Source organism: Panthera tigris, chromosome E2 (assembly GCF_018350195.1).
Source record: "Panthera tigris isolate Pti1 chromosome E2, P.tigris_Pti1_mat1.1, whole genome shotgun sequence".
NCBI lineage: Eukaryota > Metazoa > Chordata > Mammalia > Carnivora > Felidae > Panthera > Panthera tigris.
The window spans coordinates 44,122,903-44,147,304 of record NC_056674.1 but is presented as its reverse complement, the minus strand read 5'-3'; the positions used below and the strand labels follow the sequence as shown (position 1 = coordinate 44,147,304).

The window sequence follows — 24,402 nt, the reverse complement described above, 5'->3', positions numbered from 1 at the left end:
CAGTGAGGTCTTCTCTAGACAACTGACCTCAACTTACAGCTCCCATCCCTGTATGCTCTACACACACCCTCCTGACTTAATTTTTCTCCATAGGATTTAAGCTCACTTGACATTCTTCTATGTTATTATTTATTTATTGTCTGTCTCCTTCCGTTACAATGTAAGTTTCCCCTGAGGGTAAAGGTTCTGTCTGCTTTGTTCACTGCTGTGTCCTTAGTGCCTGGCACAGCATCTGGCACATAGTAGGTGCTCAATAAATGGCTGTCACTCTTGCTGTGATTTGCTCTCCTAATCTCCAGTCCCTGCCACCTCGGCCCTTATACGTAGATGGGTGAGCGGAGCCACAGGAAAGTAAAACAATGGAGAAGAGAGGTGAAGAAAGGAGAATATTAGGACGTATGGACAAGTATGTGTGTGGAGGGATGGTAAGGAGCAAAGTGAAGGTTAGGAGACTTCCGATTAAAGAAGAGAGGACTTGTAGAAGGGCAAGTGCTGAGGAGGAAGAGACACATAACAGAGAGGGAAACTCTCCAGAGTTCTGGGAAGTCTAATCTGAGCAAGCAGTATATGCTAGAGCAGCAGGCCTGGGGTCTGGCTGCAGCCAGGGCTCTGGGCCCCTGCATGTCTCTTGCTACAGGGCCGTCCTCTGTAAGCCGAGGTGCTGTGTGAACAGTAGGCCTGGAAAGAGTTGGAAGAAACCAGGAAGGAAAAGGAGGGGGAGAAGGCAGGACAGGGCCAAGTAAGAGACCCCATGAGTGATCCAGGTGATCACTGGGCAGACTGCTGGGTAGTGGAAGGGACCAAAGGTGAGAGGCTAAGAGAAGTTCAGTGGGATGGATAAGGAAGCAGACTGGAAGGGCAGCAGAGGGAAGACAGCCTGGGAGGAAGGGCAGAGGTGGGAGGCAAGCCTGAGGCAAGTTGCTATTACATATTCCATAGAACCAGACATGCCTCCCAGGCCCTGTGCAGGGAGGCCCCGGGACTGCTGCTGCCATCTGCCCTGGAGTTCTGTTCTGTGCCTCTTTCTTTTTTCTTTCTTTCTTTCTTTCTTTCTTTCTTTCTTTCTTTCTTTCTTTCTTTCTTCCTTCCTTCCTTCCTTCCTTCCTTCCTTCCTTCTTTCTCTCTTTCTTCACTTTTCTTTCAGTTTTGTATTTTTATTATCCTAAAGCTCTTTTCTTTTTTTTCTTTTAGTTTATTTATTTTTTCAGTAATCTATATACCCAATGTGGGGCTCAAACTTCTGGCCCTGAGATCAAGAATCTCATGCTTCTTTGACTGAGTCAGCCAGGCGTCTCTATGCTAAAGTTCTTAATTCTTGGGGCACCTGGGTGGCTCGTTCAGTTAAGCATCTAATTTTGACTCAGGTCATGATGTCGCAGTTTGTGGGTTGAAGGCCTACGTTGGGCTCTGTGCTGACAGCTCAGAGCCTAAGCCTGCTTCAGATTCTGTATCTCCCTCTCTCTCTGCCCCTCCCCTGCTCATGCTCAGTCTCCGTCTCTCTCTCTCAAAAAATAAATAAAACGTTTAAAAAATTTTAAAATAAATAGGGGCGCCTGGGTGGCGCAGTCGGTTAAGCGTCCGACTTCAGCCAGGTCACGATCTCGCGGTCCGTGAGTTCGAGCCCTGCGTCAGGCTCTGGGCTGATGGCTCGGAGCCTGGAGCCTGTTTCCGATTCTGTGTCTCCCTCTCTCTCTGCCCCTCCCCCGTTCATGCTCTGTCTCTCTCTGTCCCAAAAATAAATAAAAAACGTTGAAAAATAAATAAATAAATAAATAAAGTTCTTAATTCTCATGTTCCTTCCCAAGGGCAGATGGAGATTATATATATTATATAATATATTATTTAATATATAATTAATTATACATAATTGATCTATAATTATATTATATACTATATTGTTTATATATTTTAAATATTATATAATATGTAATATAATATTATTTTATATAATATATGAAATAATATTATATAACATTATATAATATATATTATGGACATAAAATAATTATATATATATATTTGGAAATTTTTAATATTTGGTCATGTTTAGGAGGGTTACATTACAGTGTCTTTCCCTTGAATTTGGTAACAAGGTCAGAAAAAGTCACTCTCTGAAATGGAATCCATCAAAATCAATAAAGAACAGATGCTTTTAGCTACTTGCCAAATAATTCAAATTAAGAGGCAATTTATAAATGGAGATACAGGGACTAGAATGCTTGGTGAGACACTCCTTAGGAGTTCAGGTTTTGAGACTAGAGTTTCTCAGTCTAATCAAGGTGATCAGTTAGGATATATCTTCAGAACTGGAACGCATTTAATGCAAATGAAGTTGTAAGTGAATTCAATCATCTAACATATCCAATCTGATGATCTGAAGTAGGTTGTATGGAGTGTGGTTCAAGGAAGGCCAAGAAACAAGAATTTTTAGGATATATCCAGCTGGTTCAAAGGAGATTGTTCTCTGGTTTGAAACCCCAATCCTGATTCTCCAGACATCCTAATTTGGAGAATGGAGACAAATCCAGCTACACTAGCTGAATGGAAATATTCCCTAAAAGCATCTAATTGCCTTTGTTCTAATTCTTTGCTTACTAAGCTAACTCGTGATCCACATCTAACTGTAAGACAGCCTCTGTAAAGGAATGCGTGCCACAAAGGTTCTAAGCTAAGAACCACATCTGTAATCCTGCTGGAGAGAAATGTCCTGTTAATTGGCAAATGGGCACGCTCATACACGGCGCCTTCAGTCACCTAAGAGTTTTGGGAAATTGTGTTTTGGTTGCCCTAGGCCTGATTACCCCAGAGAGTGGAGATAAAATCCTGTACCTAGCCCCGAAAGCTGAGGACTGGTCCAGGAGCTCTGGGTTAGCCTTGCTGAGGTGTTGACAACAGGGAGGGCTCATCCGAAGCACTCAGCCAATCTCTCCTTTTTCTCTTCTCTTTTAGCTGCAATCAAAATTCAGTGGCCGAAATACATAAATAAAGAGGAGCCCACAGTGCTACATCTGATAGGATTTCAATAAACCTTGCTTCAGGTCACCAATATGCTACACGCTTTCCAGCACACATTTAATTAACCCATTGTCTAAGCATTCCTTCCTGAAGGAGCAGAGCGACCAAACGCTATATATAAACTCTCTCATCTGAGATGTTTATGGCTCTCTTCTATAATCAGGGCCCTTTCATGCAAATAGCAGCAGGGGGAGCTAAGAAAATGGCCCGGGAGGACAAACACAGGGCTACTCTTCATCTCTGGAAGATTCAACAAGCTTGACTCTCTTCTCTGGAGTGCAAATCCTCCTCAGTGACACAGCTTTTCATCCCAATAGCCGAAGACCAGATTCAGACCTATTATTCTTTCCAGCCAAAATAATTTTATTCCATTTTGCATGTTTTGATAACAGTTTCCTTCCCCTCCCTACCTCCAACTGCATGTCTATACTCTGATAAGCCTCTTGAGTAGCCAAGGATGAGTAGCTCTGGCTGCTCTTCATTATCACAAGGAAGAACAATCTCACTATGAAAGAATGTCAAGATATATGACACATGTGCCACTCAGGAGGGTGGTCAACCTCTTCTGTTCAAGTCACAATAAGAGAATGGTCAATTAATCAAATTCTACCAGTTGTGTTAAAAATGTACTTCCATCGAATTATATATATAATATATATTTTATATATATATATATATATATATATATATATATATATATATATATATATTTCCATCAAGTAGACTTCCTTCTCTAAATGCTCCAGGCCAGTGAAAAATGTGCAGATAAATGAGATTTGTAATCTTTTGTCTTCTAATGACACATGCTTCAGGCTGGATGCAGGATGCTAAATAGATGCTTTAGGAAGGTCAGCCTGAAGGCACAAATGACCAGATACATAAAGCCATCCAGGGTCAGCCATATTGCCAGCACCAAAGAGGCAGTGGGGCCACCTGCTGGAAGGACTGGGCACCGCTCTTGGTCCTCTACCTCCTTGATGTCCTTAGAGCCAGGTCTAGGGCAGGACCACAATCTTTTTCTCCAGCTTCTGTGGTGGGAAAAGGAAGTTTCTCATGATCTCATCCAGCTCTTCAAGGGCCAGCTGGGCGTGGAGCTTGGCCACATCATCGGGCTCCAAACGCACCACGTGTTTCAGCAGGTGGTAGAGATCCTTAAGGACATCCCTCAGCACCTGTATGAGAGAGACAATGTCATGACTATCTGTCTACTGTTCCAAAATTGCTCACAAAGACCTATTTGCCTTCTCCTGAGAAGTTCTGTGAGAAAACTTGCAGGCTCCCTTAAGAAGATAGTGCATGGCCTTCTCAGATGGAAGGAGGAGCAGCTGTACTGAGATAGGCTTCCTCTGGGGTTTCTCATGACCCCTGACACCTCACTACACTGGCCTTGGGGGCTGCTACTCCCCAATATCTCCAGGCCAAAGTATAGATCCCAGACCCCTTCCTTCGGTCCCAAAGCATAGCAAAAACCTTAGAACCACAGACAGGGAATAGTGCCCAGACATGGTTACTCCTAGAACACAATTACCAGCATCTTCCTCTCTAGCTCCCACAAAGCCCTCTGCTGACACCCATCTGCAGACATCTATCATATGAAACCCAGAAGGCTCTCTCTTCAACAAGCATGCCTTTCCTTGCCACTACTTTAAAACTTTTCTACCACAGGGGCACCTGGGTGGCCCAGGTGGTCAAGCACCCGACTTCGGCTCAAGTCATGATCTCTCGTTTGTGGGTTTGAGCCCCTTGTCAGGCTCTGTGCTGACAGCTCAGGGCCTGGAGCCTGTTTTAGATTCTGTTGTCTCCCTCAATCCCTGCTCCTCCCCTGCTTGCATGCTCTCACACACATTCTCTCTCTCTCTCTCTCTCTCTCTCTCTCTCTCTCTCTCAAAAATAAATAAACATTAAAAAAAATTTTCCACCACAGTTCCATCTCCATGCCGTTCCTCAAGTCACTATAATTTGGTTTTCAATTGCAACCCTGTAACAGGAGACGAGAGGGCTGTGTAGACAGAGCCACACCCAGTCCTCACGTCCCATGTTCTCATCTTATGCTCTGACACGGAATTGGGAGGGTGCCAACGCACCTACTCCCAGGAGCTCCTAATTTCCTTCAAAATCTTCCTGGCTTTGCAGTTAGAGCTTCTAGAAAGAAACAGGTTTCAGGGGTGCATGGGTTGCTCAATCAGTTCAGTGTCCCACTCTTGATTTCAGCTCAGTTCATGATCCTAGGGTTGTGGGATCAAGCCCATGTCCGGCTCCATGCTGAGGGTGAAGCCTGCTTGAGGTTCTCTCTCTCTTTCCCTCTGCCCCTAAGAGGCCTTAGGGATCAAGTGGTCAAACTAGGGGACTGAAGACACTAGGTCACAGGGGGGTCACATGACTTGTCTGCGACTACTTGTGAAATTACTTCTGGTCTGGGCTCAGTGCCTCAAAAGCTACTATTTTTGGATCACGTACTGTACTAGGTATTTTTCATATATTATCTAATTTTTATGCTGGTCATATAAAGGAAAGTTATTAGCCTCGTTTTACAGATGAGAACATAGAAGATTAGAGGGGTAAGTAACCTCCCAAGATTACTCAGCTAAAAAAAATGGTGGAGCCAGATTCGAAACATCCAGAACCTGTGTTCTTATTTATTTTTACTGAAAGGTAAGGGGCACCTGGGTGGCTCAGTCAGTTAAGAGCCCGACTTCAGCTTAGGTCATGATCTCACAGTCCATGGGTTTGAGGCTGGCATCAGGCTCTGTGCTGATAGCTCAGAGCCTGGAGCCTGCTTTGGATTCAGTGTCACCCTTTCTCTCTGCCCCTCCCCTATTCACTCTCTCTCTCTCTCTCTCTCTCTCAAAATAAATAAATAAATAAATAAACTTTAAGAAAAAAAAGAAAAGGTAATACAATACAAAAAATTATGTATGAAAAATATTAGCCTCTCTTGTACTCCAGACTCTTAGTTTTCTTTCTCAGAGACTATCATACTTAATTCTGAGAAATGTGCTAGGTGTTTACAAGCATATATGTTTCCCCCCTCCATTCATTCATTCATTCATTATTTATTGAGAGACAGCAAGACAGAGCATGAGCGGGGGAGGAGCAGGGAGAAAGAGGGAGACAAAGAATCTGAAGTAGGCTCCAGGCTCTGAGCTGTCAGCACAGAGACCAACGTGGGGCTCAAACCCACGGACCATGAGATCATGACCTGAGCTGAAGTTGGGCACTTAACTGACGGAGCCATCCAGGTCCTTCTCCCCATTCCTTTTGAAAAGCACAGAATTATATTCTACACTGTTATGTGCCATGATACCTGGTGACTTAATATACTTTGAAGATCTTTTGTATAATTGGCTGTATAGGATGAATGTCACACAACTTATTTATACACACTCCCAATTAAACTCATTTAAAAAACTCTTGCTATTACAAATGTTGATGCAATAAAGACTCTGCTACTTAAGTCTTTGCAGACATGAACAAGTATATTTATAGGACAAATATCTAGAAATGGAATCTCTGGGTCAAGAGTTCATGCACACATAAAATTTTGATAGATGTGGCCAGAGAGGTTGCAACAACCTACATTTTTACCTAACACTGTGAAAATACCTGTTTCCCCATATTCTCCTCAGTGCTATGTACTGTAAACTCTTATCTTTGCTAATCCAGTAAGTGAAAAATAGTATCATGGTGTTTCAAAATTGCATCTTTTTTTTTTTTAATTTTTAAAATGTTTATTCATTTTTGAGAAAGAGAGTGTGAGCAGGGGAGCAGAGAGAGAGAGGGAGACACAGAATCTGAAGCAGGCTCCAGGCTCTGAGCTGTCAGCACAGAGCCCGACGTGGGGCTTGAACCCACAGACCGCGAGATCATTACCTGAGCCGAACTCGGGCCCTTAACTACTGAGCCACCCAAGTATACTCATGCCTATACTTCAGTTTGTAACTCGTATCACAACTATAGCTTAAATATTTATTGTGTAATTAAAAGTACGTTTTCCTCACTAGATCACATATACTACTGACACTGAGGCCATATCTTGCCTTGTTCATTCTGGTGAAGTCCCAATGCCTCATACAGTGACTGTCATGTGGCAGATACCTAAAAGATTTATGAATGAAAGAAGGCACGTATGCATGCTACTCCTGGCCAGTTTCTCACTTGGTAAAAACTAAAAATTTTAAGAATATCTATTGAAATGATGCCAGACAACCAGGCTCGCTTCATGGCTGTGTGATCTGTGCAGTCACAGCAGGTCCCCCAATCAACAGGGCCACATGCTTGGTTCAATGATCTGCTTTTGTTGTCCTATAATTCTTTTTTATTTTTTAAGTTTATTTATTTATTTTGAGAGAGAAAGACGGAGAGCAAGTGGGCACTAGCAGGGGCAGGGGGTGGGAGAGAGGGAGAGAGGGAGAGAGGGAGAGAGGGAGAGAGGGAGAGAGAGAATCCCAAGCAGGCTCCATGCTGTCCGTGCAGCACCCAAAGCAGGGCTCAATTTCATGAACCGTGAGATCCTGACCTGAGCTGAGATCAAGAGTCAGACACCTAACCAACTGAGCCACCCAGGTGCCCCTAAAATTCTTTCTTTCACCATTCTTTTACAATTTATTATTATTATTATTATTATTATTATTATTATTATTGAGAAAGAGAGAGCATGGGGGCAGGAGGAAAGGGGCAGAGGGAAAGAGATAGAGTATCTTAAGCAGGCTCTGTGCTCAGTGTGGTGCCTGACGCAGGGCTCAATCCCACAACCACGGGATCATGACCTGAGCTGAAATCAAGAGTCGGACACTCAACCGAGTCACCCAGGCGCCCCTATTGTCTTAAAATTCTTAATTTTCTCTTTGACTTTGTGTTTTGAAAGCGAAGTACAATGGGACAGAGGAGCCTCAGTGTGAGCAGATGAGATATGTCCCACATGTGTGTCCACCATTCTTTGCCAGTGCGTTCTGTCCACAGCATCGGCCATGCCCCTTGAGCACAGAATTCCGATGGACCCACAATGTGTGGGGGTTCAACAAGACTTGAAGCCAGTAAAAGGGCAGCATGCTTGTCACGATGGTGACTGAGCAAATGGAGGCACTAACAGCCCTGAGAGGCCACACTTCCCTGATGAATCAGAACTTGCTTCAAACACAGAAAGAAGGCAATGGCTTTCTAAGACACCTGGATGAGTCAGATACCCTACTACATCCTTCGTGTTGCTTTTCTGTTTTAGCCAACCATTTGCCCTGAAAATGATGACAATACACAGTTCTTGTTCCTTTCAGTCCCTTCTTATTCATCAGTAGACTGAAGTTAAAGAGTGCTGGCAGCATGCGCACGAATCAAGAAGTGAGACAAAAGCAGTTGAGTTAGTTTTGTGCAAAGGTTCCACTGTTCTGCTAAGAAGGAAACACATATGCGTGCACAAGCCACAGAATACAATTCGTGTAATTTTGGTGATTCTACATATGAGTTAAATGGTCTTATAGTTGCATTTAAAACTGGCATTGCACAATATAAGGAGCTACTGCAAACTTTGTGCTAGTAAGCTCACATTCAAAATTTCCTCTACTTAGAACAGCATTAGCGGCAAATCATACACACGTGACAAGTCGAAGGAGCGAAAGACTGTGAAAGAAAGGAAACAACCTTATATTTACATATCATTAATGGCATGTTTTCCTCATTTCTTTGAATCAGGGACACCACATTCTCATTTTCACTGGGCGCCACATATTACGCAGTGGGCCCTGCAGACAACTCTCGGAGCTCTTTGCCCTGGGTCACTACACCGAGCGCCCGAGTCCCGTGGGCCCACCTCACAGACACTCTGCCCCAGGCCTCGTGCAGCCGTTTCCTGGGTTTTCTCAAGGAGCTGCTGAGACATAAAGGAGTGGGTCTTCCGCGCAGGCGTGTCTGGTGCTGACTGGGGTGCTCCCCCGCTGCCCTCTGGTAACCTCTCTTTCTTTCCTCGAGGCTGGCGGCGTGAAAAGGAGAGATGATTCCCGAAAGAGGATGACTCCCCAGAGCTAGTGCCTCATGATTACTCACTCATTCAATAATCATTATTAAGGGCCTGCTTCGTGCCCAGGCAGCGTGCTGGTGACAGAAGGATGAATAATGCACGAACCCTACCCTCTGGCAGCCACAGCCCAGCGGGGAGGCAGACACACACACACCAGACGTACGACCTCCTCTCGAAGAGATAAGCTCCGCACTTCTGTGGAAGCAAAGGAAGTGATTTCTGCCTGTGGAGGTGGGTGTAGGGAGAACATTTCCCCACCAGGCGACGGGGGCTTCACTCAGACTTTTATGTGTAGCCAAAGGGTGGCACTGCCGAGTGGCTTGGGGAAGCCATTGATCAAGTCCCCTCAGCCTCAAGTACCCTCAGTTAAACGCAGATTCTAAGCGAGCCCAGGCTGCTTGTTATGTGAGGTTTATTTTATTTACTTTTGTAAAGGTTTATTTATTTATTTATCTTGAGAGAGAGAGAAAGAATGTGAGCACGACCAGGGAGGCGGAGAGAGAGAAAGAGAAAGAGAGAGAGGATTCCAAGTGACTCCAAGCTGTCAGTGTGGAGCCTGACTCGGGGCTTGAATTCATGAACCGTGAGATCATGACCTGAGCCGAAATCAAGAGTTGGATGCTTAACCGACCGAGCCACCCAGGTGGCCCGCAAATACAGTTTAAAGAAAGTCTCCTGACACCCTTTTACAATGGCATTAAGCCCAAAGTGTCTCTTACACAGAAATTCTAGAGTTCCCAGTGTTTATTACAAGGTCTTCTTTTTTCTTCTTCTTCTAGAGGAATCTTTCACCTACTCAGAAATATCTTCGACAATTTTTGCTAGAGCCTCCTAACATTCAAAATAAGGTTAGCTTTCACTTGTTAAAAAGGGAGCTTCTAAGGCATTCTGTTCTGCTAAGGTACTCTGCTCTTTCCTGGTGTGGGTAGGAATGTTCCCCTTGGCACTGCTGTGTCCTTAAAATAACAATAATACTTGTGCCAACACCACTTCATACTTGAGGGGTGCTGAGTTCCTTGTTATCAATTACCGGATCTCCTTTTTTGGGTAACTGAGTGTTAGGCAAAGGCTCCTTCTTAATTAATGGGTCTATTTTAGCAATCCACCCTGGCAAGGCTTCTTCCCATTCCCTGTATCGCTGGGGATCCCACACATCACAGGACTTCCTCTGGACTCCCCAAGGATCAAAGCTTCCTGCCAGCCAGGGATTGTCACCAAATCCCACGGATCAGGGGCTGAATACAAGGAGAGTTCAAAGGTAAAGTTACTCACAGGAGCCACTGTGGTGGGCAGGATATAGGCAATCCCATGGAGGAAACCTTTCATTAAGAGTTCAACACACCTGCTCTTCCTCCCCGCCTCAAGCATCAAGGCCCAAGGACTCCAGGGAAACGTAGAGGGGGTAAAGGTCTGAGTGGGGGTGGGTGCTCTCATACGGAGGAGATCTAGCTTAGCTTTTTGTAGCTGATGGTTGAAAGAAACATTTTCACCATCTGAGAAGCTCCTGAGCCAGGGATATCTTAAACAAGTACCTAGGTTCTTAGTCTGAAAACTCTTTGAAAAGGGGTGGGGTTCATTCAGGTGTTTTATTAAAAGAATTTTGAGCTTGCATGCCACACACACACACACACACACACGTGGGGGGGCGGACCTGATCAGAATGTGGGTGGTGGAAGAGTTCAACCAAAGGAGAACAATGGAGAGAAAAGTTTATTGAACACACTGCAAAGGATCAGCGGGCAGGACAGCAAAGGAGACAGTCGGCCAGTTGGCAGTGATGGGGCTGTAGTTAAGGAGGGGAAAAGAGAAGATATGGGAACATATGGAATTTTCCTCTTTTGGGTACCTGTGCCTGGTTGTAAGTAGTCCATTGGTCAACATATTTTGAGGTGGGTTGCCTAATGAACCTGTCTGCAATTCAGCCTGGGGTCACTGTGGGCCCTTTTACCTTTCTCAGGTTTCCACTGCTCAAGCCTGTTGCCTAAAAGCAGTGTCTACAACGCAAACACACACACACACACACACACACACACACACACACACACACACACACACACTTTCTCACCTCCCTTCCCCCTTCCTCTCAGCTCCTTGAAGCACACAAAGCTGATGCTTCAGGGACAAGGGCAGTCTTTAGGGTTAGACATGGCTTACAAAAGACCAGATGAGGCAGGGCATACTAATAAGGAAACGGTGTGAGCAAAAGACTGCCTTGGGCACACAGGTGCATTTTCAATGGCAAAGCAGGAAGCAGGAAAGCAGTTTTGACTCTTTCAATGACCTTGACCCTAAACATCCTTGAAGTGGTTGTTATTTATATCTTTGAGTTAAGATCAAAAGAAGAAATAAATGGCAAGTATTTTTCTTCTTTTTAATTCCTAAATGTATTTATTTATTTGATTATAAAAGCAATATAACCACAACCTATAATATCTGGAACAGAGGAAGAAAACAAGTCTCTAGTCAAAAAAGTACCTAATACAAGCTCCATTTGTAAAGACATTTTGTAATTAGATTCATTTACATTTTTCACAAATTATTTTAATATTAAAATTTTTTTAAATGTTTATTTATTTTTGAGAGAGAGAGAGGGAGACTGCAACCTGGGGAGGGGCAGAGAGAGAGAGGGAGACTGAGAATCCCAAGCAGGCTCCAAACCATCAGCACGAGGCCCGATGTGGGGCTTGAACTCATGAACCGTGAGACCGTGACTTGAGCCGAAGTCAGGTGCTTAACCAACTGAGCCACCCAGGCGCCCCAAATTATTTTAATATTTTAAGTCTTTTATACTTCAAGGTGATTTTACAAATGGAATTTAGGTGGATGAAATTGCTATTCTTCTGTTATTATGTGGGACAGGACACAACACAAATGGTCACAAGTAAGACATTTACAGAAATATAAACTCTAGAAAGATGTTATCTAACAGAGGATTTCCCATCTATAATTTCTTAATGTTTAAGGGAAAATGGGCCGCTAAATTTAAAAGGATAGGGGCGCCTGGGTGGCTCAGTCAGTTAAGCATCCAACTTCAGCTCAGGTCATGATCTTGCGGTCCGTGAGTTCAAGCCTTGTGTTGGGCTCTGTGCTGACAGCTCAGAGCCTGGAGCCTGCTTCAGATTCTGTGTCTCCCCCTCTCTCTGCCCCTCCCTATGCTCTCTCTCTCTCTCTCTCTCTCTCTCTCTCTCAGAAATAAATAAATGTTTAAAAAATTTTAATTAATGTTTATTTATTTCTGAGAGAGAGAGAGAGAGAGAGAGAGTGTGAGTGGGAGAGGGGCAGACAGAGAGACACAGAATCTGAAGCAGGCTCCGGGCTCTAAGCTGTCAGCACAGAGCCCGACACGGGGCTTGAACTCACAAACTGCAAGATCATGAGCTAAGCTGAAGTTGGACGCTTAACTGACTGAGCCACCCAGGCGCGCGCCACCCCCCAATTTTTAAATATAAAAGGATAAAAAAGTTAAATGCTAGCATACACTAATTGTACCTAGAAATCCAATCTTCCCATAGAACCAACAGATAAGGCAAAAAAAGGATGAGAAAGAAAGAAAACTAAATTCCATACAATCCTATCAACCTACCATTGTGGCTAAGAAAAAATATTGGGCACAAAGACAGAAACAGGGACATTTAGACATTGAAATAAAAGGTAGGGGCAGACAAGAGAATGAGGGGTTGGTGGTGGTGAAAACTGGAGTTAGTGGGTAGAAACTGGCCTGGCAGGCAAAAAATTCTCTAAGTTGAGGCTCAGAAAAGGAGAAGACCCCAGAATCTGCCTAGTTCTGTTTACAAAATATTGGAATAAGCGTTTGGCATAGGATGAATCTGTCAGAAAGCCACAGGCCAACTGCTAAGGGCCCTCATTTTGATGACTGTGCCTCCTTGTTAAGACCAGTGTATGACTTGGTGGCTGAGGGCAGTGAGAGTGGACAGATGGGGCTAAGTACAGAGAGTCAAGGATCATCAACAGAGCACAACTCAGCCACCTTTTCCCAAACCATGTGCAGGAGGCTCTGCTAAGCATTCTGGGTAAGAGGACCTGTGCCCGCCCTTCAGGAGCTCACCACTGGGTGGGGGAGACAGACGTGCAGAGCTGAACCTAATGACCCAGAGGCAGGTGGATCAGGTGGGGTGAATTTTGATGCTCCCAGTCACTAGCTAGGGAATCTTGAGCAAAAGACTTCAGCTCTAGGAATCCCAGTGATCTCATCTGCAAAATGGGGATAATACTGCCTCCTTGTAAGGTGGTAAGAATGAGAGTTAATGTCTGTAAAGATCCAAGCACAAAGACCTGTGTATGGTGAATGCTAAATAAGTGTGTGTGTGGGGGGGTGCCAGTCTCCCCCACTAATACTGTAATCTGTGTCCTTCTTGTTACTCTTCTATCCTTGAGGCCTAGGACAGAGCCTGGCATGTAGCAGCTCTGGCGTTTGGTACATTTTTGTGTGTGTGTCTATTTACTTATTTTGAGAGGTTGGGGAGAGGGGCAGAGAGAGAGGGAGAGAAAGAATCCGAAGCAAGGCTCTGTGCTGTCAGCACAGAGACCTACTTGGGGCTCGAACTCTCGAACCGTGAGATCATAACCTGAGCCAAACCCAAGAGTCAGATGCTTAACTGACTGAGCCACCCAGGCGCCCCTGGTGTGTAGAAAATTTTTGACGAATGAATGAATGAATGATAACAACAGCCAATCCTTACATAATACCTGTTATGTGCCAGCTATGGTTCTAAGCATCTCATCTATAGTAACTCACTTAATCCTCACAACAATGCAATGAGAGAGGTACTATTATTATCTCCAATGTGCCCACGGCCACACAGCTAGTAACAAGCAAAGCCAGCATTCCGACCCTGGCAGCCTGACTTGAAGCCAGTGTTCTTTATTAATGACTACATTTTCCTGCCTCGTGAAGTGGCTATTATGTTCCCTCTGCCGAAGTGGGCAGTGTAAAAGCACACTGCCTACCTTACAGGTTGATTGTAGGATCAAAAGAGACGATGCATGTGAGAGTACTCTGCTATGATAAGCCAAGTGATACATAATTCAAAGTAGTGTTGCTATTATTACTCTGACATTGAAATAATTGGATTTACCACCACGGGGCTAAGAAAATGAGGGGAAAGGCATGGCTCTGAAAATGAAAGGGAGCAGAGGCCAAAAAAAAAGAAAAAAAATGTGTTAGGAAGACGAAGGGGAATTAGAAGAACAGGTGAAAGAAGGAGAAAAGGGATTTAATGCAGTCTGAGTGCAGGATCAGGGCCAGAACCGGTCCCTGACAATGGGTTCCTGACAACTGCCCGTGTTATTCCACAGGGCTGCAGACACCAGAAAGAACTCTGCTGGGCAATCAGACAGGAGCCAGGCTCTGAGGTCTTGGAAGCGTGTAGCCTCTCTAAGATCATGGGCAGGAAACAAATAAATTGGGGAAGGAGAAAGGGGGTAGACAATTCGGACATCATTCAGGGAGCTCTGGCCTGACGAAGAATAAATGCTTTACTGACAAAACCCAAACCTTCACTTTGATGGGTGTATGAAAAAGAAATTAAGACTGATTCAAATAGAAAGACTGGGCTTTTGAGGCACCTCACTGAAAAAACGATGGAAAGGTCGGCAAGGAAAGACAGGATTACTATTGTCTAAGAGATTTCTATCCATGCCTGACAGAGACTCTCAAACATGCTGAAGTTCACGGAAGCATTATTATTAACCGGAGGTTACTGAGCTTTTCAAAACCCTTTTATTTCCAAAGTATTTTTCTCTGCTAGACCTAGAGATAAATGGCATTTTTACCCTTTCTGGTTTGTGTCTGGCTGTTAAATGCGGAGGGTATCTCAAGTGCAAATTGGAGAAAGGGTGGGGAGAGGATGAGGGGAGTATCATGTGTGATTTTCACTGAAGAAGGAAGGGGGAGATTTTTAACTGGTCAAGTGCCGAAAATGCAGGGACGTAGGCAGGTTGGCAGTTTAGGGACAAAGACCAAGACAGACACTATGGTTAACCCCTGGTAGGGGTGACAGTTCGGGAGTCCTAAACAAAAAGTGGGCGATCAGACTCACCGACGCAACCCCTAACGGCGTGCCCTTAGGCTGGCTGAGGCTGAGGCACGCTATCCAGGGCTTCGAGGGGCCAGACCCGTGCCCACTGGGCTGTATCCCTCTCTCAGTGGCAGGGCCAGGAGCGGTCGCCGCAGCATCTTTCACAATGTCTTTAAATAGCAACCTGAGGAAGGCGGCAGCTTTCCTTCACCCCCACAGGCACGGAAATAGAACAAAGAAGGCAGGAAAAATGGCCGGAGTGTGTGCAAAGGCAGCAGGCTGCTGCTTGTGGGAGAGGAGATGGGGAGCTTTGTCCTTAAAAGGTGATTACAATCTCAGCTTTTAAACTGTGCTCCGTGACCTCGCGTGGGGAAAGGGCTCCACTTTGCTGGCCTGGGAGGCTCTCCCCAGCAAACACCCTGCTAAGGGACCCCAGTCCTGCTCCCCGCCTGAGCTTGATGCCTCCCACGGGATGAATGCCTGCAAAAGGCTCACTACTACCATTTACTTACTGAGTGTTTATATGACGTTTCAGTCACTGTGCTAAGCCCTTCGCACACAGTATCTCATTTAATCCTATAAGACAGGTGCTGTTAGGTTCAGTTTAAAATTAGGGAAAAGAAGATTTAGAGCGGTTTCAGTGACTTGCTCCAGGACACGCCAGAGTTCAAACCTGCGTCAGGGCTAACTCTATAAACCTTGCTTTTAAATATGTGCAGTTACTAGGAAATCCAATATGCAAAAGGAAGCGATGGAGAAAATCTGACCTTTTCCCTGCCCCATCAAAGTTGTTTATTTGGATGGAGCCTGGGCAGGGAGCAGGGGGAGCTGTAACTGGGCTACTGGCTGACCATAGGTTTGGGTTTCTTTTGGGGCATCCTGCATCACCCCAGGCAAACCCCGATCACACAGTTTCAGGTCTAGCTGAAATCGTCCACAGGGGAAGGACAGGACACTCTCTTGAGGGCATCTACTCAATGGAATTCTAGACTCTGTGCACAATGCCTCAGGAACCAAAGGCCAGAGAAAACCAGTCACTGACGCATCAGAGGTCCTGATGGGGTTTGCATTATGTACTAATACGTACATGGTGTGGACTAGACCAGAAAGAAGAACCCTGCTACCCACACCAAAGTATGGCTACAAAGCCCACATGTTGCCTCTGCACAACAGCATCATTCTAGCGTAGTGATTTCCTACCCTTGCTACACATTACAATTCCCTGGAGAATGTTTAAAATGTCTGGGCCCCCACCTCACACCTAAGACTCAGATTCATAGGGGTTAGGACTAAGGGCTTTTTAAAAAATGTTTTAATTTATTTTTATGATTTTTATGCTCTCCAGGTGACTCTAATAAGGAGCCAGGATGCAGTAGTGTGGGAGGTTAGGAAAAAACCCTGGGTGGGAGACTAGGAGTTACACCATGGTTTCGAAAGTAACAACACTGCCTGGGAAAAATCTAAGTGCCAGTTTAATAAGGGTGACGTGATTTGGACATAACCTATTACACTTCTTGGAATTTTCTTAACTATCAACAGTCAGGTTTTTATTTTCCAAAGGGAATGGGGTCAAAATCATTTTAAGATCTTATTTTTAGGGGCACCTGGGTGGCTCAGCCGATTAAGCATTCGACTCTTGATTTCGGCTCAGGTCATGATATCAGGATCATGAGATTGAGCCCTGCATCAGGCTCTGTGCTGAGCATGGAGCCTGCTTAAGATTCTCTCTCCCTCTACCAGTTGTGCTCTCTCTCTAAAAAAAAAAAAAAAAAAAGATTTTATTTTTAAGTAATCTCTACACCCAGCGTGAGGCTTGTACCCACAACCCTGAAAGCAAGGGTCACATGCTCCACCAATTGAGCCAGCCAGGTGCCCCTCAAAATCATTTCTGATCCACAAATTGGCACTGCATCGTTTTTCCAAAATATTTAAAAAATTTCTTCTTAAACAATGTGTACGTGAAGTGCGATTCTGAAGACATAGAAAGTTACAGGCTACCAACATGCGTTCTTCAAGAAGATGAAAGGATAAAACAAATGCAGCTGTCTCTGTTGCTACGTTAGCTGGAATTATGGCAGAAACCTTTGCCCAGATGGGAGGAATTAAGGGAAATACATGCGTTAGAACTTTGAACAGAAGTGTATATATATACATACCCATACACATATACTGCTATACATATAGCACACACATAGTATATCTATGGGGTGTGTGTGTGTATGTGTGTGTGTGTGTGTGTGTCAAGAAGCCAAGTTGTGAAATGCAGAAGGTTCTGGCGGAGCATCCATATGCATCCTATCACTCTGCCTCAGTTCTTCTTCTCCCAGCTGATTTGGACAGCATGTCTACAACCCAACTGCAATGAAAACTTTAGGCATTTCTAAGTAAAGGAGGGTAAAATTCCCTCCTAGTGAGAACTTGTTTCGACAACTTCTGCTCTTGGGAAACCTGAACACTGGAAGAGCTTGGAAATCCCAGAATTTCCAGTTGAAGATCTAGCAAATCTATTTATCATAAAGGCAGGTGGAAAGAAATTTAAGAGATGTGTTCCATGCTTCTTAGAGAAAAGATTTCGTGCACTCTCTCAACAAACATTCATTAAGTACTTACTTTGTGCAAAGCAGTGTGTGAGATGTGGGGAATACAAAAGTGAATGGAAGGAGTAGTCAAATTCACACAGACAGAGGGAATGGGGATTGCCAGGCGCTGAGGGAGGGGAAAATGAGAGTTAGTATTTAAGGGGTACAGAGATGAAAAGAGTTCCGTGGAGGGGTGGCGGTACTGGTTGCCCAGTAGTATGAATATACTTAAAGCTACTGAACTGTACATTTAAAAATGGTTAAGATGAGGGGCACCTGATCCCAGAGTCGTGGGATCGAACCCCATGTTGGGCTCCACAAGAGGCGTGGAACCTGCTTAGGATTCTCTCTCTTTCCCCCTCTGCCCCTCTCCCCTGCTCATGCTCTCTTTCTAAAAATAAAAAAAATAAAAGAAAAATATTTTAATGGTTAAGATGGTAAATTCTGTGTTATGTTTCTATTACCACAATTTAAAAAAAAAGGTGGCTGGTGTGTTCAGGGGTTCACAGTCACCTGTTGGCATCAAACATGAAGAAATCATCACACTATCTCCTCTAGTCCAGAGCTGATATGTAAAGTACTGTGGAGCCTGGAGAAGCGAGGACTAATTTCACCTGAGAAACCAGGAAAGGCTTTTCACAAAGAGTGTAAAATTTAAGTAGAGTCCTAAAGGATGAAAAAAAGCTAATCAGATGGACAGGTGAGGGGAAAAGAAGGCATTTGTGGCATAAGAAATAGTAGGGACTGGCACGCCTGGGTGGCTGAGTCGCTTAGGCATCTGACTCTTGATTTTGGCTCAGGTCAGGCTCCGTGCTGACAGCACAGAAGCCTGCTTGGGATTCTCTCTTTCCCTCTCTGCCCTTTCCCTGCTCATGCACTTTGTCTCTCAAAATAAATAAACGAACATTTAGTAGAGACCAAGATGTCGGCAAGAAACAGTCTGCAGATTATCTGGGGCTGGCATGAGGTTGTCAGGGCATTTGAGGAGAAGTACGGAGGAGACAGAGAAGTCGGGGGGGAGATCCAGAATATAAAGGGCCTTGTGTGTCATGTGAAGAAGCCTGGTTTTTATCTCATGGATCAGGGTAAAAATGTTAGCTGGGGACTAGGCTTCAGCAGATTTGCATTTCAGAAAGATCTCTCTAGCTGCAGTTCCCCTACCATGCTGACTGAATGAATACCTGTCAACCCTGGAGAATTACAGAGTCGAAGCAAGTGGAGTGGTTAAGGAAATAGAAGTCGTAGGAATGCAAGTTTGTCCCAATATACCTGTAACAGTTTACCTCTTCCTCAAGTATCATCTCAGGCCAGTTCTAATTAGTTCCGTCACAACAGCCAAGCTGGCAATAAGGGAGCCTGAGTTTGTATTCAGTTCTACCTCTTACTGGCTGTGTGACCTGTGCATCTAAATGTAAGTATTCTGGACCTCAATTTTCTTATCTGTAAATAGAGTTAATAAGCATGTTTATCTCAGAGGGGTTGTTAGGAGGATTCCACGAGATCATGAATGTGAAGAAGCTGGTGCTTTGCCTGCCATACATAAGCCCTTAATAAATGTTCTATTATTAAATACTAACCCTCAAAGAACATGCAATGTATTCAGAGCAGATTTGCTAAGAGCAAACAAACCATGGAGCAATGAGCAATGAGCTGGAACAGACTCCAGAGCATCAATTCTAACTGTCATTTCACTCCAAGGAGGGTAGGGTCAGAACTCCTTCCCTGCAGAGGATGAAGCAAAGAGACGTGGGTTTTCCAACCCAGAGGCCCATCTGATTATTACAGGAAGAAATGATTCCAATCAGGCTGCAGGGCAGAAGGAAAGTCCCAGGACTCGTACTCCCCAGCCTAGCAGCCCTGAAGGTGTTCGGTCTGCTCCCTGCTTTTTTCAGTTCTGTATACACTGGGGGAAGTTGCTGGATGGCGTAGTCCATGGTTGGCCTGAACTTTTGGCAAGAGATAGTGGAACATGTGGTAGGGTAAAAGGAAGCCAGGGCTGTTTCCTGTCTCTGCTCTGTGAAGAGTTCACTCTGGCAGGTCCTGGGAGGTCAGGGCACCTGGGTCCAAGGCCAGCCCCAAACACTGTCCTCTCACTGTTCCATCCTTCTCCAGAGCAGACAGTAAATAAGCTGTCAGGAGGTAGTCTGGCCTGTTTTCCTTTTGGGTATCAGGTTTCCAGGATCTGAAGCAGCCTTCTGTTGGCCGATTTGTGCAGAAAATGCCCAAGTGATTTGGTCGCTGAGTCCTTCAGATGACAGTCACTGAACATTCAGGCCTGTCCGTGCTGCCTGGGTTTATCTACTACTGCTCTGCCACTTACTAGTTGTTGGAGAAGTTACTTATCTTCTCTGTTAGTTTCCTCATGTCAAAAATGGGGATATTAATCATACTTAAATGGACAATGAAGATTAAGTGAATTAATTAATGTAAAGCACTTAGATATAAGTGCTATCATAGAGTAAATGCTCAAAGTATTTTTATGGAGTTTCAGAATTGCAACTACCATATAAACTAAGAGAAAATAATATTTTCATTTGTTTAGAATTTTATAGACAGCAGTTTACTCTTTCGGAAAATCAAGCTCTACAATGTACTTCTGAGCTGCTCGTCTGATATCTGTATGATTTTGTATTTGTAGGTGTTACATTCATGACGACTCTACATACAAGAGCAACCAAATAATAGTTCATCATATCTTAGAGTTGGCCTAGACATTTATATATCAAAATATATGTTATTTTGGGGGTACCTGGGTGGCTCAGTCAGTTAAGGGTCTGGCTTCGGCTCAGGTCATGATCTCACGGTCTGTGAGATTGAGCCTCGCGTTGGGCTCTGTGCTGACAGCTTTGAGCCTGGAGCCTGCTTCGGATTCTGTGTCTCCCTCTCTCTCTGCCCCTCCCTTGCTCATGCTCTGTCTCTCTCTCCCTCAAAAATAAATAAATATTAAGAAAATAAAAAAAGAAACCATGTTATTTTATCATAAACTCTTAGCCTTTTATTCCTCCTTTATATATTATAGTTGGGGCATTATGTTGATTTTTAAAATATACATGTAGGTTGGGGCACCTGCGTGGCTTAGTCGGTTAAGCAACCAACTTCAGCTCAGGTCATGATCTCACAGTCCGTGGGTTAAAGACTTGCATCGGGCTCTGTGCTAACAGCTCAAAGCCTGGAGCCTACTTCCAATTCTGTGTCTCCCTCTCTCTCTGTCCCTCCTCCGCTCACGCTCTGTCTCTCTTTCAAAATAATAAATAAACATTAAAAATAAAATAAAATATACATGTAGGTAAAGAAGTTACAAATTTCATTTCAGGAGAATAAAGGGGAAACAACAAAATATTTGGTATAATAATTTGTTATAATAAAAGTGTGTTGGGTCTGATCAAGAGAAAGGGAGCTGACAGCAGATACTCCCAAATCTGGTGCTTTAACTTGTGCTCCCTTTATGATGTCACCTAAGATACCCTGGAGAATAAGACGAACCTTGTTCCAAGTGAATGAGTGAATTAAGTAAAAGGAAGAGGGAGAGATGCTATCTTTTTATTAGCACTTGGCCAATGCAAGTGACCAGGAACAAATGGAAATGACTGCTCGTTCTTCCTGGCATTAGCTTTGGAAATTTGTAACCACTGTCTCTTCATGAACTTTATTTCCTCATTCATAAAATAAGCAGTTGGATTATTTCCCAAAGTATGTTCCATGGAACATTATTACTTGGCATGCTTATAATGAAAAAAGGGTTCCTTGGTAAAGGAGTTGAGGAATTGTTAGTTTTCTTTGCTGCAGGCCTTCTCAGACTCTTTAATAGGCTAACATGTACCTAATCGCCAAGAGAAAAACATATAGTCATATGCAGCATTTTCCAAACTTATTTGACCATGAAGACCTCATGTCAGAGGAACAACTCATAAGTTAATAAGCCAAGGAAAATTTTTGTGAAATAAAATTAAGGAGTCTCTAAGTCCTCTTCCACCTCTAACATTCTAAAGTTCTGAGTTTGGGGGTGCCTGGGTGGCTCAGGTGGTTATGTATCTGACTCTTGGTTTCATCTCAGGTTGTGATCTCGCAGGTTGTGAGTTCAAGCCCCATGTCAGGCTCTGTGCTGATGGTGTGGAACCTGCCTGGGATTCTCTCTCTGCCCCTCCCCTTCTCATGCTCGCTCTCTCTCTCTCTCTCTCTCTCTCTCAAAATAAACAAACTTTATATATATATGTGTGTGTGTGTGTGTGTGTGTGTGTGTGTGTGTGTGTGTGTGTATAAATTCTGAGTTTGACAATACTTTCTTCTTTCTTCTTGGCCTTTTTACATCAGGAAAGAAGGGTAAGGGGTGCCTGGCTGGCTCAGTCAGAGGAGCATGTGACTCTTGACTTTGGGGCTGTGAGTTTGAGCCCCACACTGGGTATAGAGATTATGTAAAAATAAAATTAAAAAAAAAAGGATAAGAAGGGCAAAGAATAGGCTATCCTACAGGAAATAAAATAGTGTGTCTGATGCAGAAGAGGAAGACAAACCAAGTTCTAACATATGTAGATCTATGCAAATGATGGTGCAGAAGAGGCAGAAAGGGTACAGTCTTAAATGTCAGGGCTTCCAAACTGTCATGTATGTTATCACTAGAAAAGGTTGAACGTTGATATTTTAGCAGTCACAGTAAGGTACTGAGTTGTAATCTTTTTGGCTTTATTTCTCAAACCCATCACTACTGTCATAGGATTTGGCCAAGTTACTGTTGCGGCAATCTATGGGACTATCCCCTACTCCTAGGCACTGACCCCAGCTCTTCTCTCACAGATGGGTACAATGGAGGCTGAACGTGGTTTTACACAAAACAGCATTTCCATATACCCTACCTGGCCCATCTACGTTGGTCGATAGGGGGATGGGCATCTGATCCTAGCTGGAATGTTAAGTTTCTTTCCTGGAATTTTTGCATTTGGGGCCAGGTAGGGAGGGAATCTCTGAGTGTTGGGTGTAAGAGCAACCATGGGTCACTGTCAGTGGTCATATTGCTGCCACAGGAGGAAAGCTAGATGCCAGTGCAAAAGAACAAAGATGAAATACAGAAGAAGCAGAGACAAGATATGGGGCATTTTAATTCCTGATTCTAGGAGTCACGGGTAGCCAGCTCCATCCATATTTTCCCACAACATGACTATTCAGCCCTTCTTTGGATCTCGCAGGCTAAAAAGTTCTCTGCTTAAGCTAGTTTCTGTTGCTTAAAGAAACAGACTAGGTTTCTGCTGCTTAAAACCAAAAGAGTTCTGACTATAGTCACATATGTCCTCCATACCTACTTTCTTCATCTATAAGAGGGAAGAACAGAAGCTGCCGTCTCAAAGGGTGGACTGAACACATGCACACACCAGTCCTCTTTCCTGGAACCCCACTAAAAGGACAGCAAAGGGAGAAAAAATGGCATTAAGCTATCAGAACAAAAAGCACTAACAAGGCAATAGCAAGAAAAGTTTTGATGCTAGAAAGCAGATGGATGAATTCTAGGGTCATAATCCTGATTTGCCCAGGTTAATATGTTTTACATCTGTTGCACTTACATAATTAATAAGTGTCCTCTTTCTCTCTCAAAAGTGTCTTGGTTTGGATAAAAAATCGATTCACTAAACCCAGAAGCAAGCCTAATGTACCACAGAAACTCAAAAAAGTTCACCTCTTAAAATGGAGGTGAACAGAAGCCCTGGTTGGAAGTCTGTTTGAGTACTAAGTAGGTGGCCTGATGCCTTCCATTTTGTGTACCCAGGTAACTGCCCTTCCCCAACCACAGCAGAAGCTTGGAGTTTACCCTTTTAGAGGATCCAACCAAAGAGACTATGGATAGACAGACATCAGGTACTGATAAGGATGAGGCTACCATGTTGAAAATAGAAGGATTAAGTGAAAACCTGCATACAAAATGACGAGACTGCCATCCTCCTTCTTCCACTCATCTTCCATAACCCTGGCAGCTGGGCTCACATCCTCTAGGTAGAAGAACAGAAAATTCTCTGACCAGCCCCAAAGAAAACAACTTCAGAGAGTCTTGATATCTACCAGTGAAAGTAAGTCTCCTAATGAAATGACTTGGCTATATCATCACCCTCCTATAAAGTTCACCAGTCCATAAGTATTGCCCATGCACACAAAGCATTGTTAACTTGTAAGTGCTGTGTTCTTAAATCTTGCAGTAGTCTTAGAAAGTAACTAGTCCACACAAGAGCAAGCGAATGAAAGATTATAGGAGATATGTCTCTCAGAAGGTGAAACTATTAGAGCACTTGATATGTTTGAATCTTTTAAGAGATTTATAAACATTTAGCATGGGGGACAAATTGGTAATAGGTTCACAGAAAAGTAACAAAAATAAACCTGAGACATTTATTAACATCAGAAAAATCCAAAATTCATACAAGAAAGGAAATGTAACCATAGTAGATAATATGGCTCAGTTGTGGATAATATTTACAGTCATAGTAACATAAACACTAAACGTTGATATAGCAAAAACTGTAATGTAATTGTATAGGGAAAATGGGGAAGGAGAGTGCATATATTTGGGGCATATTAATAATAATACTAATACATATTGAGCTTTTAGAACCTATACGTTCTAAATGCTTTATATACATAAGGTCATTTAATTAAAAAATCTTAAAAAATTTTTAAATGTTTATTTTTGAGAGAGAGAGAGAGAGAGAGATAGAGAGAGAGAAAGAGAACTCAAGCTGGGAAGAGGCAGAGAGAGAGAGAGAGAGGGAGACACAGAATC

At 43.7% G+C, this 24,402-nt stretch overlaps 1 protein-coding gene across 2 annotated transcripts in view; it reads right to left on the bottom strand.

Annotated features, from left to right (window-relative positions):
- Positions 1-3,719: 3,719 nt before the first annotated feature.
- The window catches only part of TANGO6 (transport and golgi organization 6 homolog), a 190,026-nt gene continuing 169,343 nt past the window's right edge, over positions 3,720-24,402 (bottom strand). For both annotated transcript variants that reach the window (XM_007090410.3, XM_042969156.1), the window contains exon 18: positions 3,720-4,187. In XM_007090410.3, coding sequence (XP_007090472.2) covers positions 4,011-4,187 — 177 coding nt within the window. In that variant the 3' untranslated portion in view covers positions 3,720-4,010. The remainder of the gene's footprint in view (positions 4,188-24,402) is intronic.